This window comes from Eschrichtius robustus, chromosome 4, assembly GCF_028021215.1.
Source record: "Eschrichtius robustus isolate mEscRob2 chromosome 4, mEscRob2.pri, whole genome shotgun sequence".
Classification (NCBI taxonomy): domain Eukaryota; kingdom Metazoa; phylum Chordata; class Mammalia; order Artiodactyla; family Eschrichtiidae; genus Eschrichtius; species Eschrichtius robustus.
The window spans coordinates 101,671,078-101,685,752 of NC_090827.1; the positions used below are offsets into that span (position 1 = coordinate 101,671,078).

At 40.9% G+C, this 14,675-nt stretch overlaps 1 protein-coding gene across 1 annotated transcript in view; it reads left to right on the top strand.

The window, feature by feature from the left end:
* Positions 1-2,788: 2,788 nt before the first annotated feature.
* PPARGC1A (PPARG coactivator 1 alpha) overlaps positions 2,789-14,675 on the top strand; it is a 293,001-nt gene continuing 281,114 nt past the window's right edge. Inside the window, exon 1 of the mRNA XM_068543148.1 lies at positions 2,789-2,857. Coding sequence (XP_068399249.1) covers positions 2,789-2,857 — 69 coding nt within the window. The remainder of the gene's footprint in view (positions 2,858-14,675) is intronic.

The following is a 14,675-nucleotide window of genomic DNA, read 5'->3' on the forward strand; positions in this document are numbered from 1 at the left end:
CGATGTTAAGGCATGTCTTATCAACATATGCAATCACTGCAGTAGGGGAAGAGTTGGCTAGGAGCCAAGAGCTGGTGATTAAGGTCTCCCTCTGAGAAGTGATAGCCATCACTTTTCTTACATGTTGTTGGCCGAAACAAGACATGTGATTAAGGCTAATTTTAGGGGGTTTAAGGAAATGCCATCTTGCTGTGTCCCTGGGACAAATGGGAATCAGATATTGATGAACAAAAATATGCTTGAGACAATAATACTTCCCTTTTACAGACATGGAAACTAAGGTTCAGAAGTATTAGGTGACCTGCCTAGGGATATAGAACCAGATAATAATGGAGCTGCTACTCACACCTTGGTCTGTCTGACTCCAAAGCCTATCTGTTCAACCACTTTGTGTACTGCCTTCCATAAGAACTGAGTCAGCTACCTTGAAGATGATGTGATTCAACTGGTAAAACTAATTGCCCCCAGTTTTCCTTATGGAGTGCTCTTGATAGAATTTAGAGGAAATGGGGAAGAACAGGTGATTGGTGAGGCTTCCAGTGAGTCTAGTCTCTGGGGAAATTTTCTGGACCCTTTCTCCTCTGGCCTTTCTCTCTTACCCTTCAGGGTAACCTCTGAAGAAGCATCTGAATATTATGGATGGAAGAGAGGAACTGAGCAAGTAAAGGAGCGATTTTGCATTTCTCTGCTTTGCTAGAGGTGGAAGGTACAGTCTTGTAATTATTAAAGGGAGAACAATGTCAAGTTAGGCCTGTATGGCAATTTGTAGCCTACATAACATGTTCATATATGATCTGAAGATGAGAGCAAACCTCAGTGTACTAATTGACTGTGACCCATATCAGTGAGGTGTGGTTGCCAAAATAGCCAATGGGACCTGGGACTGCATCAGCGAAAGGGACTGACTAACATGAAGTAGAGGTGGAGAACGCAGGCCTTGGGGTCACATCTGGGCTACCCTCTGACCCATCACCTAGGCAAATATCTTTGTCTGTCTTGGACTTTTCACTGTAAATCAGGAGCAAAATGATGACTTCACAGTATACTCATAAAGGATAAATGATGTAAGGTTAATAAAGTACTTGCAGTACCGGGTGTGTAGGTCCACGCTCAGTAAATGCTGGCTGCTCTTATTGTTATGTTGGTTGTTAGTGTGAGGATTTTTAAAATAAAGCATGTGATTATTAGGCTCTATGTGCAACGATAGACCATAGCGGGGATATTACAATCACTTCTGGAATATTAGAATCACTATCACTAGAGATAGTGAAATATATTTTGAGGCTGGCATGCAGGATGGAGAGTTTACCTGAAACCATCTTCCATGGTTTGCTGAAGAAACTAGCAAGATCTAACTTGGAAAAGAGACACTTTAGCAGTGGTTTGAGGGCATGGGCTGCTACTGTCTTTGGATCTCTGAAAGGTTGTCCTACAGAATAGGCTTTAGTATTCTTTATGGAATTAAGAAACAGTACAGCCATGGAAGTTGCAGGGAGAAGGATATCAATTCACTGTGGGACAGAACAATCAACCATGGAATTGGACTGTCTTGGGAGGTAGTGAGTTTACTGTCATTGGTGGTAAGAACATTGTTCACATGGGTATTGGCAGGATCTTGGGGATTCAGGCATCAGCTGAGTGAGTAGATTAGAGAAACCTTAAATGATACTCAACACTGAGTTTTGTGATTCTAATCCTGGGCACTCAATAGAATCATCCAGTGGGATTTAAAAAAATATAGCAGTGTCTTGGGCCCTACCCTAGACCAATTAAATCAGAATGTCTAGGGGTGAGGCTCCTGTAACAGTATTTTCACAATCTTTCCAGTTGATTCTGTTGTGCAGCCAAGTTTGATAACCACTGTTTTAACAGAAAGAAGCAGGTGCCATTGGCAGTAGCGCCTCTCTTAAAACTGTAGGTGATCAGTTTTGAATAGCAGGAGGGAGTATCATTCTGTGTGAGAAATAGTAATGGAACAGGGCAGAGTTTGGTTGGGTTTGGCTTCGTTGAGCCCCAAATAATGAGAAGTCCATCCAAACTGAAGCCTCTGGTCATTTTGGCTAATGGCTTGGGTAAAGGGTTGAGGTCCATGTTCAGTTTAAACGCCTGCCACAGAACTTCCTAGAGGGGGGAAACCAGAGACTGTAGACACTCAGGATTCGACTGTAGGAAAAGTCTATTTTCCCCCAAAGGGACTTGCTATTATTCATGTTTACTGGCTGCTGAGTGACTCATCCGGTGTTGAGGGAGATGTGCTCACATGAAATGTGTTGCTTCTATGTAAAGTAGCTTATTTCTTCTAGGATACTCCGGCCCACTGATGCAACCCTGCAGAACAATGCAAATCCTGCTGTGAGTGTGTGTGTGTGTGTGTGTGTGTGTGTGTGTGTGTGTGTGTTTGGGGATGAGGAAAAGACAGGTGCACACATAGATATGCATATTTCTAGGTCATAGAGCATGCCTTCACACTTCCCTCCTCTGACCTTTATGCCAGAAACATAAGAATGACCCATTGTCCACTGGCCCTGGAGCTTGGTTGTTCCTAATCTCTGGACGCTCAGTGGCTGAGCTGGCCTCTTGCCTGGCCATTTGGCAGCTGTCAGGGTAGCCCCGTGTATCCCAAATTTGTTCCCGCGTGGCTTCTTCCTGCCTGATCCCTCATCCTCTGGCATGGCATTTTCTCCATGACAGTCTGCCCCTGAACTGCCCTCGCTGCCGCTTTGGTAAAGGCTTGCAACGAAAGAGTAACAGCCACTGGCGAATCCAGTTTGTGCAAGCAGTACCAGCAATGGATGAGACCTCCCCCAGGCTGGAAGAAGACTGGAAAAAAGGACTTCAGCGAGAAGCGAGCTGGCAGGTAAGTGATGTCCTCAGCCCCAGATGGACCCAGAGCTCTCTCTCAACTCTTTTAGCTCAAGTCTGGGTAATTCACATCAGTCTGTTTGCACAAATGCGTTATCTGCAGACACATCCATTTGGGAAAAGTCATCATTAGTTTTCATTTCTTTGTAAACCATGCAAATAAGATTCCAAATGAATTTCCTCTAGATTCTTGAGCAAGCTAATAGAGTTTTACAAATCTATAGATGTTGCTAAATTTATACTTTCTTAATAAAGCCCCTTGAATTAACAAGTTGCAGGTGTATATCAAAGGAAGCATGAAGATTTGGTTTGTGTGAGTTCAAGTTCATTGCAACATAAAAATTTAATACAACACCTGTCACCAGACTTACTTTATAGTGTTATAGTAGCTTGGAATAAGGGGCTTGGTTTTAACCTATTTTAATGAGGTGACCATTCATTTAATGCGGCTTGCGTGCCTTTCTTATTTATGCTGAACTCATAATAGGTAGAAGCTCTGTGGTATGCAGAAAGTTCAAGCTAAAGGATTCATTTTGGTATAGAGGCAGTTTTCATTAAAATATGCAAAGCAATAATGTTTATACGTTACAATACCTATTTCAAATTAGCAAAATTATATGCTCCTGTCTCATAAGCTGCCAACTGAAATCCCTTCCTAAATCCTGTTGAATGGCTTTGATTACTCTTCTTCACATTACACATTACACACCTCTAATGCATATTTTTACGCATCCACTCCATTGCCATTTAATTAGACAACAATATTGAAGAGTGATGCCAGAGGTTTGGTGTTTTTTTTTCTAATGCTGCTCCTTATGGAAAAAGAACACTTCTGTGCATGAAGCATTTCTTATGGGTGGTGTTGGATAAAGTGCAACTGTGATTTTCCATTTTGCCTATAGCAGACAGTTTCCTACAAAAATGGTGATTCAGGATGAGTTGATTTTCAACATCAAGTTTTAAAAATAATTGTCCCTTTTTATAAAAGGAGGGAAACTTTTCATAAGAGTCTCCTTTGCGATTGAAATTTCGGTGAAATGTAATACTGATATTGACAGATATGTTCTGTTCTAAGCCATGTGATGTTAAGTAAGGAGCTTCAGAAAATAACCTCCTCCAGCCTGTCATGAAATTGGAGTCCTTCCACTTTGAGTGGGAGTGTTATTTAGGAAGCAGGAAGGCATACAAATAAATCTCTGCATGCTACTTTGAGAATGTCACGTGGTAGGTCCCCAGGGGTTCTAAACAAATATTCAGATATTTTATGGTATATTGATGTGACTTTCGGATTTTTGTCTTTTGTTTATGTGTTTTCCTTTAGAGAGTTGGCATCTTATACATAGTCTTCATTTCAAAGGAGGATGAAGGAAGGAAGCATGTGAGGAGATGACTCAGAGATCTCTGTGGACAAAATATTTTAACTAGGAACATGAAATCCAAATGTTTCTGTAAAAAAGCATGTGTCCTATCAATGGTAGCGTCCCATGAACCTTTAGGTTAGTCATTTCCCAAAAGGCAGATAATGAAAATGTTCTCTCTGCTCCTTGCCTCCAAAGATGTGATTGTGTTCAAGTTGACCCTTGCCATTTCCATTATGGTAACCGAAGCTCTCCCTATAGCTCCTGGAGGTCACGGTTATGGGAAGGACATCCCAGGCTCCCAATTGGCCTCCCTGACTCTTGGCCATGCATGGCATTGTGTGTCACGGTGTGTCAGCCCCTGCTACTCTGCTTCTGGAACTCTACCCACAGTGAGGCCTGCCTGCTGCCCACACTGTCCAGCCATCTGTGTTGCCATGCTGGGTCCCCACATGCACGGAGTCACCCCACTTCAGCTGATACTTAAGCTGTCCCTAAAGGAGGCAATGAAATCTGATGGCATTAGATGTAAGACCTTTGTCGTGAGAGTGACTTCTTTTGACCCTCCATGGTAGTGATGGAGTTGGGGACAATTTAAAAACAAACTGTGATTGATACTGAAACTTTAATTTAGCTTCAGTACTACATTTCTTGTAGAAACTGATTCAATACTTCTTTACCTAACTAACTACTATTTACCAATCCCAGTGTCCCGTGTGTGTGTGCACCCGTGCACGCACGTGTGCATGTGTGTGTGTGTGTGTGTGTGTGTGTGTTGAACAGGATTGCATCTTTGGAGGCAAGGAGCAGAGAGAACATTTTCATTATCTGCCTTTTGGGAAATGACTAACCTAAAGGTTCATGGGACGCTACCATTGATAGGGCACATGCTTTTTTACAGAAACATTTGGATTTCATGTTCCTAGTTTAAATATTTTGTCCACATACACACACTCCAACATTCCTAAGAAGCCTAGAAGGTACATATGATTACCCCCTTTTACAGATGAAGAAATTAAGACCTAACCTGTCCAAAGCCATCCAGTCTTCAAGTCCAGTCCTGTTTGACTCCAGTGCCTGTGGTTTTCCCACTTTGCTGTACCATCTGAATTGAATTTTATCTCATTTTTTATCTCATGGAATAATAGCTTATGAGCAGCTGTGACGTGGGCAGGCAGGAAGAAAGAGAAAGAAAGGGAAAAAGCGTGACGATCTTCTAATGGAATAATCAATCTCTGAATCATTAAGACTTTAATAAAATGTTTTTTAATAGTTGATTTTTTTTAACCCTTACTCTCTACCAGGCACTAAGCTGCATTTCTAATTCTTACAAGTACTCTGACAGATATTATTTATTCATCTTATACAGATGGGGAAACTGAGGCTCAGCTCAAGGAAACTGAGGAACATGCTCAAGGTTACATACCTACTGAGATGACGAAAAGAGATGTGGGCCCACTCAGACTGGCCCCAAATCCTGTACTCTTATACAAGGCTGCCTCTCAGAGTGTATTTTCAAATTACATTTTGATCATACATATTTTAACTATCTCATCTCACAATGTTGTGATGGGATTTGGTCCTTGAGAAATCCCGATAGTTTTTTTTTTTTTTTTGTAAATAAATTAAGAGTTGGGCAAAAATGCCTTGCTCACTCATTTCTCCAGAATGTATTTTAATTGGATGCTGTTTGCCTTAAATGAACCAGCTTACCCATGGAGTTGAAAATGAGCTAGATGCAATTTCTAGAATCAACTGTAAATCTAAAAATCCTTTTAAGCTTATAACCTGTACCGGAAAACCAACAGCAGCTGTGTCAGGGTTAATGCTCCTGTTGCCCATGGCCCACTTCAGCTCTGGGAGAAGCTGGGAACCAAGATGGAAGGGGCTTCAGCCACCAGGTAACCATCCGGCTACTGGCAAACTTACTTAAGGCAGCACCTTTGCTTCTTCACTTGTAAACCGAGGTGATTATGCTTGAGTAGGGCATTGGAGAGAGGATGGGAGGAGACACCAATGCTTCATTGCTCTGGGCAATGGTCAGTTGAAAGACATTATGGAGGGGCAAATGGCTCATTTCTGGGTAATGTTTTATCTTGGGGTGGTTCCCTTGAAAATAACCAATGTAATAGTGGTGTGGCCATTGTGAACTCCTCTGTCAATGTTGCCTGTCTGTGTCCATCTCCCCCACAAGAAGACAAATTCTTCAAGGGCAGAGACACATCTCGTTTGTCTCTGTGTCTCTGCCCTTAGCACTGAGCCTGACACACACTTAACCCTGATGATGTTTGCCTAACTGAAGGGAATTGCAAATTTGATCTGGAAAAAAGCTAAGGTGTAATGTGGCCCCAAGGCCCTGATTTTAGACTTGAAGAACTAAGGCTGAGCAAGGCTGACTGAGCTGAGTTCTACTGCTGGTTAGTGAGGAGCAAAGATGGTAATCTCCCTGTTTAGCTTTCTTCCGTTTCCCTGGATCGCTTCTCCATGAAATTCCAATGTCTCAACTTTCCCACCTGTAGAATTGGAACTAGAATATATTATCTGTGTCTGTTTAGATATCTTTATTTATCATGGTACCCATATCTGACAGGAACAATGGCATAAGGGTTAAGAACATGGGATCTAGAGTCAGACTTCTGGGTTCCAACCTTGGTGTCATCAGTTTGTAACTATGTCACACTGGTAACATTTCTAACCTCTCTGTGCTTCAGTTTCCTCACCTATAAGATAGAGATAATTATCCCAGCTACGTTCTAAGGTTGTTGTGGGGATTAAATGAGTCAATTCATGAAAAGCCCTTAGAAGAACCCTTCAGTTAAGTACTGTTTAGTGCCCCATAGTGTGCAGTATATGTGTCATCTGGATCTATTACCTATTTAATGAGATCAGCCATTTAGCATTTTTTTGAATAGGTACTGTGTGCAAAGCACATCCATACTTATGTGAGTGAGACAGTGACCGGAGACATTGCCCTTGAACTTGAGGTCATGGTGGGGAGAGCACAGCAGGTCATCATGATTATAGAATAGCCACAGAACGCTCCGTGTATCACGGAAGCACTGAGGAGTGGCCTCTGATCCGTCTAAGGGGTTCCATGGAGGGGGTGATACTGGTGCTAATTAAACAAAGAGAAGGACTTAAGCCAGACAAAGAACTCAGAAGAGTGTTTAGGCCAAAATAAAGAACATATCAGAGGCAGGAGGAGCCAGTTGTCTTTTGGTGCCAGCCTTTCAGGGTGAGGCAGGAGTGATGCAGATAAGGGGCAGGAAGGAGACAGTTCCTGCATGGTCAGACCAAACAGCTCCAAACAGCAGTGGAGAGCCATCGATGGGCTTTAAACAGAGGCATAAGATAGGGATCAACATTTTTTAAAGACATCATTCTGGCTTCAGTGTGGAAGATGAATTAGACTGTAACAAGACTAGAGGCCAGAAACCCAGTTAAGAAGCTGCTTCACCACTTTAAATGAGGGCTGGCAGGACTGTGGAAGTAAGATGGAGATGGAAGGGTAGATTCGGAAAAATCTAGAGGACAGGGGCCTCTGGATTTGGTGATCTATTGATGCAGGGAATGAGGGTGTGGAGAGTCCAATGACTCTTTAGGGTGGCTAAGTGGATATCAGTGACATCACCTGAAAAGATTGCCAGAAAAGAAGGTGGTCTCTCGGCTCATGATGGGCTGGATATGACTAACAAAATAGTGGAGGAGAGTTATAAGAAATATGAATAATATAGTGTTTTATACCAGAAAGATAAACAAAACCTCATGAGGACTCAGAAAACCCAGAGAAGGTAATAATATCAAGAATATTGAACAATTACCAAGAGCTTACTTTGTGCCAAGAACTGTTTTAAGCATTTGTCATATTAACTCACAGAATCTTCACCATCGCGGCGTTAGAGAGATACGAGTCATATCCTCATGGCGTAGGTGAGGAAGTTTCAGAGAGGTTAAGATCACTTAACCAGTCCATGGAGCCTAGGCCAAAGCAGCCTGGATCCAGAGCTTGAAAGCACTTAGGATTATGTCCGTTTGCATGGAGCTAGGGGCCAGGGATGAGTTCACAGAGTAGATGACATTTGAGCTGGGTTTTTAAGGAGTGCAATTTGCAAGTAGTGAAACCCTGAGTTAGAATCCGGGCTCTGCTGCTTCACTGGTGGTGGAGATGCTCTACTCGGGGCAGATAGAACAGTCTCTTGTATGTGTCTCTGGGTTCAGTGGGTCTCCTAAGGTTATTGGTCTGAGTTTCTCAAGGTGGGACAGGCCAACTTCATAGCTCCCAAAAGAGGTTGCATATGGTGAAGGAGGCCTCTAGCAAGGCCAGTCCAGTGCCCAGCAGTCCGTGATGTGTGGGAGATGATAGGCCTGGAAACTAGAGGGCCTGCCTGGGGAAGGGCAACTAGACTTAGATGTGTGACCTCAGGCAAGTCCCTCTTCTGAGATGTTTCGTCCTCTGTAAACAAAACAAAATACCCACTTCCCAGGTAAAATAATGTGTGTTTAAAAGAATTTGTCTAACGTAAAGCATTAGACAGAATGTAAGATTTTTATCTCTAATAACAGAAAATAAAGTAGAATTGTATCTCTGAAATAATACCAAATACAAAAATAGTTTCATGTTACTCTCTACCTTCCCTTCCAATTCCATTGCTATCTTGTGTTTCAGTTTCCATGTAGGAAGGGAAAAAAGTATGTGTGAGGTTGTTTCCTCCTCTCAGGAGAGGATTCATTTCTTTATGTTGGATACACCTTACATTGGTATCGATGGAATAGTGGTTCGTATTTTGAGTTTACGTGATATTTAGAGAAATCTGCTTCAAGATACTAATGTCATCTATCAAATGAGCAAACTGTGATGATGGGGTAAAAGCATTACCCGAGGATATAGACTGACCAGTTCTAACTTTATGTCAGGAGTATGATGGACCTAGCAAGAAATGATTTGAATGTAGAAACTGTAAGAGTTTAGGTTTATCAGAAAACAAGTTCTGTTTTTCTTCTATTGTTACATTTCTGGCACAGTAGTATGTTTGAGAAGACCTCTTTTTCTGCTGGTAATAATTTTTTGTTGCCTTTTAAATGATTTGGGACTCATTCATTCATTCATTCATTTGGTCCAGGAAGGTAAAGTGACGTATTTCTTAGATTCAAATGTCATCGATTTATAAGGCTCAAAGAGACCTTGAGATGACATGTCATTGTTTGTTTTCACCCTCTGTGTTCCTCGCTCTGAGCAGAAGCAAGTCCAAAATGCTGAAGACAGATGACCTTCTATAGCTTCTGTCCATAACTCATCCCTGGGTCTAACAAATGATTCTTAAGCTAAGGGAATTCTTCCTTGTGGTGGATTTAAACCGCTCCCATTGCAGCTGAGGACAGTACCTGCTCCTTCATCCTCCCTGGAGGTGGGGAAAAACAGCTCAGTCACTGTCTTCAGGAATCAGCCTTCCTGGCCTTGAAGATCATTATGAAAGCAGCCTTCAGCTTTTGCTTCTCAAGGCTAAGCAACTTAAATCCTTAGGTATAATTCTTCATTTCCATCTTCTTGAGTTTCTGTGAAGCTTCTCCAAATCTGCTCATTACCTTTAGCTTCTTTTTTTTTTTATACAGCAGGCTCGTATTAGTTATCCATTTTATACATATTAGTGTATATGTATATACACTAATTACCTTTAGCTTCTATAGTCTAGAACTTTTCAAGAGGATCTAGCCAGAGCTAACCAGTAACGGTCATCTGCTCATTTATTTAATCAGCTACTGCACATTTATTGAGCTCCACGTTCTAAATACTACACCTCTGGGCAAAGTCCTGAGGGTACAAAGATAAGTAAAAACAGCATGAGGTAGCACTAAGAGGCAGGCTCGTATCATGGATCACTACTTACCAGCTGTATGACCTTGAGCACGTTACTTAAACTCTATATCTCACTTCCTTCATGGGCCAAATGAAATAATGATAGTATCAATAATCTATCTCATTGGTTTGTTGTGAGGATTAAATGGATAAATACATGTAATGCACTTAAAAATAGTGGTCAACGCATAGTTATGGTCATGTAACTCCTTGTTAAAGAAAATAAAAATGAAATAAGATGCAGGTCCTGCCCTCTAGTTGAACCCACTGTACTTGGAAGGATGAACGAATAAATAGTCAATGACAGTTCAGTATGTTCGATGCTCTGGTAGCAGTTTGAGCATGTGGGATGCGGGTTCGGAGGAGCAAGAGGGATCATGCCCCAGGGCATCAGGAATGGCTTCATGGTTCAAGGAAGGTGGACTGTTGGATGCACGTCTTAAATTCACATATCGTTGACATAAAAGGCTGGGAGAGACCTTGGGATGACATCTCCTTGTTCATTTTCACCCTACAGATGACTGAGTTGGATCTTAGGGGAAGAGTAAGGGCTTTCTAGGTGGTAAAGAGGGTGAAAAGGCACTCTGGTCAGAGGGAGGCTTGTGAACAAAGAATTAGAAGAGTAGACATTTGGCACATGTTTGAAAGATGGAGGGTGGCTTGTTGTGTCAGGGGGTGTGACGGGCAGTGATGCTGGGAGAGGCTCTTCCATCTGGGTAGCTTCAGGTTGTGAATGGAGCAGGAGGCCTTGCTGAGGCATTTGCCATATCCTTAACCTAATCCATGCTCATGGGGCTTTATTTTAAAAAGTTGTAGATGTGTTAGGGAGGCTGCCACAGCATTTGATGTCTCTCTTCTAGGAGTTTTCTTACATTGTCTTGGATCAGAGTTATGTATCAATCCCTAGAGGCCAGAATCTGAATCTTATTCATTTTCCTGTTTCTCTCAGGGCCTCGCATAGTACCAGGCACGGGGCAGGCTTAAGTCATGTGTGTTGAAATCAAGTTCGCCGTGTATAACCAGTGCCCTCATCTGCCTGTTCAAGGACAACCAATTGTGCTTATGCATGAATGAACACACGCTAATAAATGCATCCAGGGATTTTACAGTTTTCAAATTTGACTCAATTTCAAGCACCTCTTGGGAAGGGAATAGTTTTGTGTAAAACCCAAAAAACCAATACGAGAAACAAATTCTCCCTGTGGTGTCTCTGCCTTTTACATTCGGCATCCTGTGCTCCTGTGTGCCACATTCACGGCTGATTATTCTGATGGGGGCCCAGTGAACATTGACTTTAAGTCTTAGACTCTTCCCTTCTCGAACTCTTTCTTGAGCATTGGCTTACATAGGTCACAATCCACGCTGATGTTGGCTACAGAACATTCGAGCTGTAAAGGGCAGATCTTAAAAGAAGGTTGAGGGGGGAAAAAGCAGCTCTGGACTCTAAAGAGACAAATGTGTTTTACATCAAGTTCCCCTGTTGAAAAAAATGTCAAAAGAAGTGAGAAATACTCAAGTTGTACCAGCTGGTTGAATGCAGTGATTCTCACTTAGGGCGCAAAAGCTGCAATTTTCTATCTAATTCACTCCTCAATCACTCCATGGCCCCTGTCTCAAGCTCAATTTAAGTTCAGTCCCCAGTACACGGAGCCACTGTACAGTGTATAAAGAAATGACTGGCCAAAGGGACTGAGGGGAAGACGGAGCCACGTGGTGACCAAAGCTAAGTTACCAAGTGGTCCTGGGATCACGCAGCATCTCTCCCTAGCGCCTCGCACAAAGTCCGTGTAAAATAGGTCATTTCTCCTTTAGCCTTTAAATGGTAATTATCTCCGCCTGATAGGCTAATCTGATCAGACATAGCCTGATGCTTCTGGTCAAATGCTCACCACATATATTGGGGAAACAGACAAAGTTACTGGAGACTCTGGGGTAGTGCCTGGATTGAAAGTTTGCTGCCTCCAGGGCTTTGAATCGAAATGGAAACGGGCCGGCTCTCTGCAGAACACTATTACTGTTGATGACCGTTTGTCTTTTTCAGAGGAGTTCGGGTGAGCGATAAATAGGACTGCTCTATAGGGAGCGCATCCTGGAAACTGTTGGACCTTTCCTTACACATGTCAAGTGTATTTCAGTTTTCAAAAGCACATATCCGTTTATACTCCTTTTTCAATCTCATAGAAGCCCTATGAAGGAAATGGCAACCGTGTTATTACAACCAATCGGCAAATGTATAAACTGAGGGCTGACAGGTTTAAGAGGCTTGCCCAGCAGGACCAGGACGAGAACCTGAGTCGAAGTACAGCCCTGCGCTTGTGTGCTCAGATCCAGGTACCTCTCTCTTCACTGGTCAAGGGTAAGCTTTCCAGAAGCTTGTAAAAAATTGTTATTAAATTAATACTTAATTAACCTCAATCAATTGTCCCCTTCCTGAAAAAGGGTGACATTTAAAGCTGAAAACTTTTAGGTAATCATTTTCTGAGGAAGAGTTCCCCTCCCCAACCCAACAATGAAAATGTCTGGTGAGAAAGCAAGATGTTCATGTTTCTCCACGCTGCTCCTCAGGCTTCAGGCATGGGCTTCTCGCAGTGGTGGGAATCCAGCAGGGCTATTACACAGTTACCACTCTCTGGGGATATGCTGCAGAGATACATAATTTTGTGTCACACTCTAAAGACTTTATTTTGAACATCGCTAGATTCCTTTTTCTTTTTTCACATTGGAGAAGGAGGCACACCATCTCCTGCAACTTAGCTCCTTGCCAAGATGTGACTCAAATAGCATGCATCACCTCAGTCTCACCTTTTGGATGAATCAAGATTTCAGCGTTACATTTGTAACGAAACCAAATGTTTTCTTTAGAAATTTTTGGAAACTGAAATGGTCAAGAGGTTACACAGTACAGCTTTTGTTATTTTTGTGGGAATAATAATGAACTCTTAGATGCATTGGTCTTTGAAATATATTATTTTTGTTAGTAATTGGTTTTGGTGTTCACAGGTAACTTGAGGAACTGTGGAGAAGCATCTTATGTTGCACTTTTCTTGCGCTGTTATTGTACTTTTTATGTCTATGTTTCATCTGCCTAAAATCAATCCACTCTCCTCTCTCCCATCTCCTTTCTCAATCAAAAATTAAAAAAAAAAAAAATCTCCTAGTCATCCTTAAAAACTCCTATCACCAACTCATACTTGAAATTCTGGAATATAATATTAGTTATACACAAACATAAGCTCTGAAGTCAAACCAATGTAAAGTTGAATTCTGCTTTGCCATTGACTAGTTGGATAACTTTGGATATATTTCTGCTTTAAAGCCTCAGTTTCGCTACCTTTAAAATGAGATCACAATAGTAACTTTTCTCTAAAATGATTCCGAAAATTAAAGGAAATAATATACCTAAATCCTTTGGCAAAGTGGCTAGCATGTAGAAAACTCTCAGTAAAAATCAGCAATTATTATTCTCATTGTAAAGGTGTTTCCATTAAGACCAGGATTATGACAATGCTGTTCACAATCCCATTTATGCCAACTTACTCATATATGGGACAGAAGTAAGACGTAGAAAAAAAGAGACAAAAAAGTATATGATCAGCTAAAATTATTGTCTATATAGGAAAGCAAAGATATTTAGAAAAACTGGAAAATTATTTTTAAAAATGAGAGTTGAGTTAGTTGATTCAACAGAAAATAAATATACAAAAATTAATAGCTTTCTGGTGTAGTAGTGATAACCAGTTAGAAAATATGAAGATTAAAATCATTCAGAATAGCACTAAAATATAAACTATCTAAAAATAAATTAATTGAGTAACTCTGTATGAAGAAAACAGTAAAATTTTAGCAGGAGACATAAAAGAAGAGTTGGATAAATGGAAAAGGAGTCGTTTTCTTAGAAAGGAGGAATGAATACTGTCAACATGTTAGCTCTTCTCAAATGAATATACATTTTTAATGTAATTCTAGTCGAAATCACTTTGCTGCTGTTGTTTTCTGGAAACTTGACTAATCTAAAGTTAATCTTGAAGAGTAAATAGAATGAAAGAGCTAAAAAATATTTCAAAACAAGAGCAGTAAAGCAGGCTTTTCTCTAGTAGATATTGTAATGTTGTAAAGTTATGGTAATTAAAACAGGATGCTCTGGAGTAAGAATCAACAGACAAATGGGGTTGAAATAGACCAGAAACAGACTCTAGTGAAAAAAAAGAGTTTTAGGAGGTGGATGTGGTCAAGGCTAGATTACATATTAGTTGAAGAACTGGCAATTATGCAATAAATGGCGTTGAGCCACCTGGTTAACTAATAGGAGAGACAACTACATATTAAATTCCAGGGAGAAAGAGTAAAATGTAAAAAATTCAAAACATACAAATGAAAGGAGAAAATATAGGGTAATATTTATCCGATTCTGAAATGGTGAGGCTTTCTAGGCTTGAAGAAAAAGAGTGATAATTTTGATAATGTAAAAATTTAAAAATTCTCTATGTCAGAAATGTAATAAACAAAAACCCAACAAATAATAAAATGGAAAAATATTTTGACTAGTCTGGTCTAAACGGCTTGATATCTTTAACAAATTAAGAGATTATAAATAAGAAATA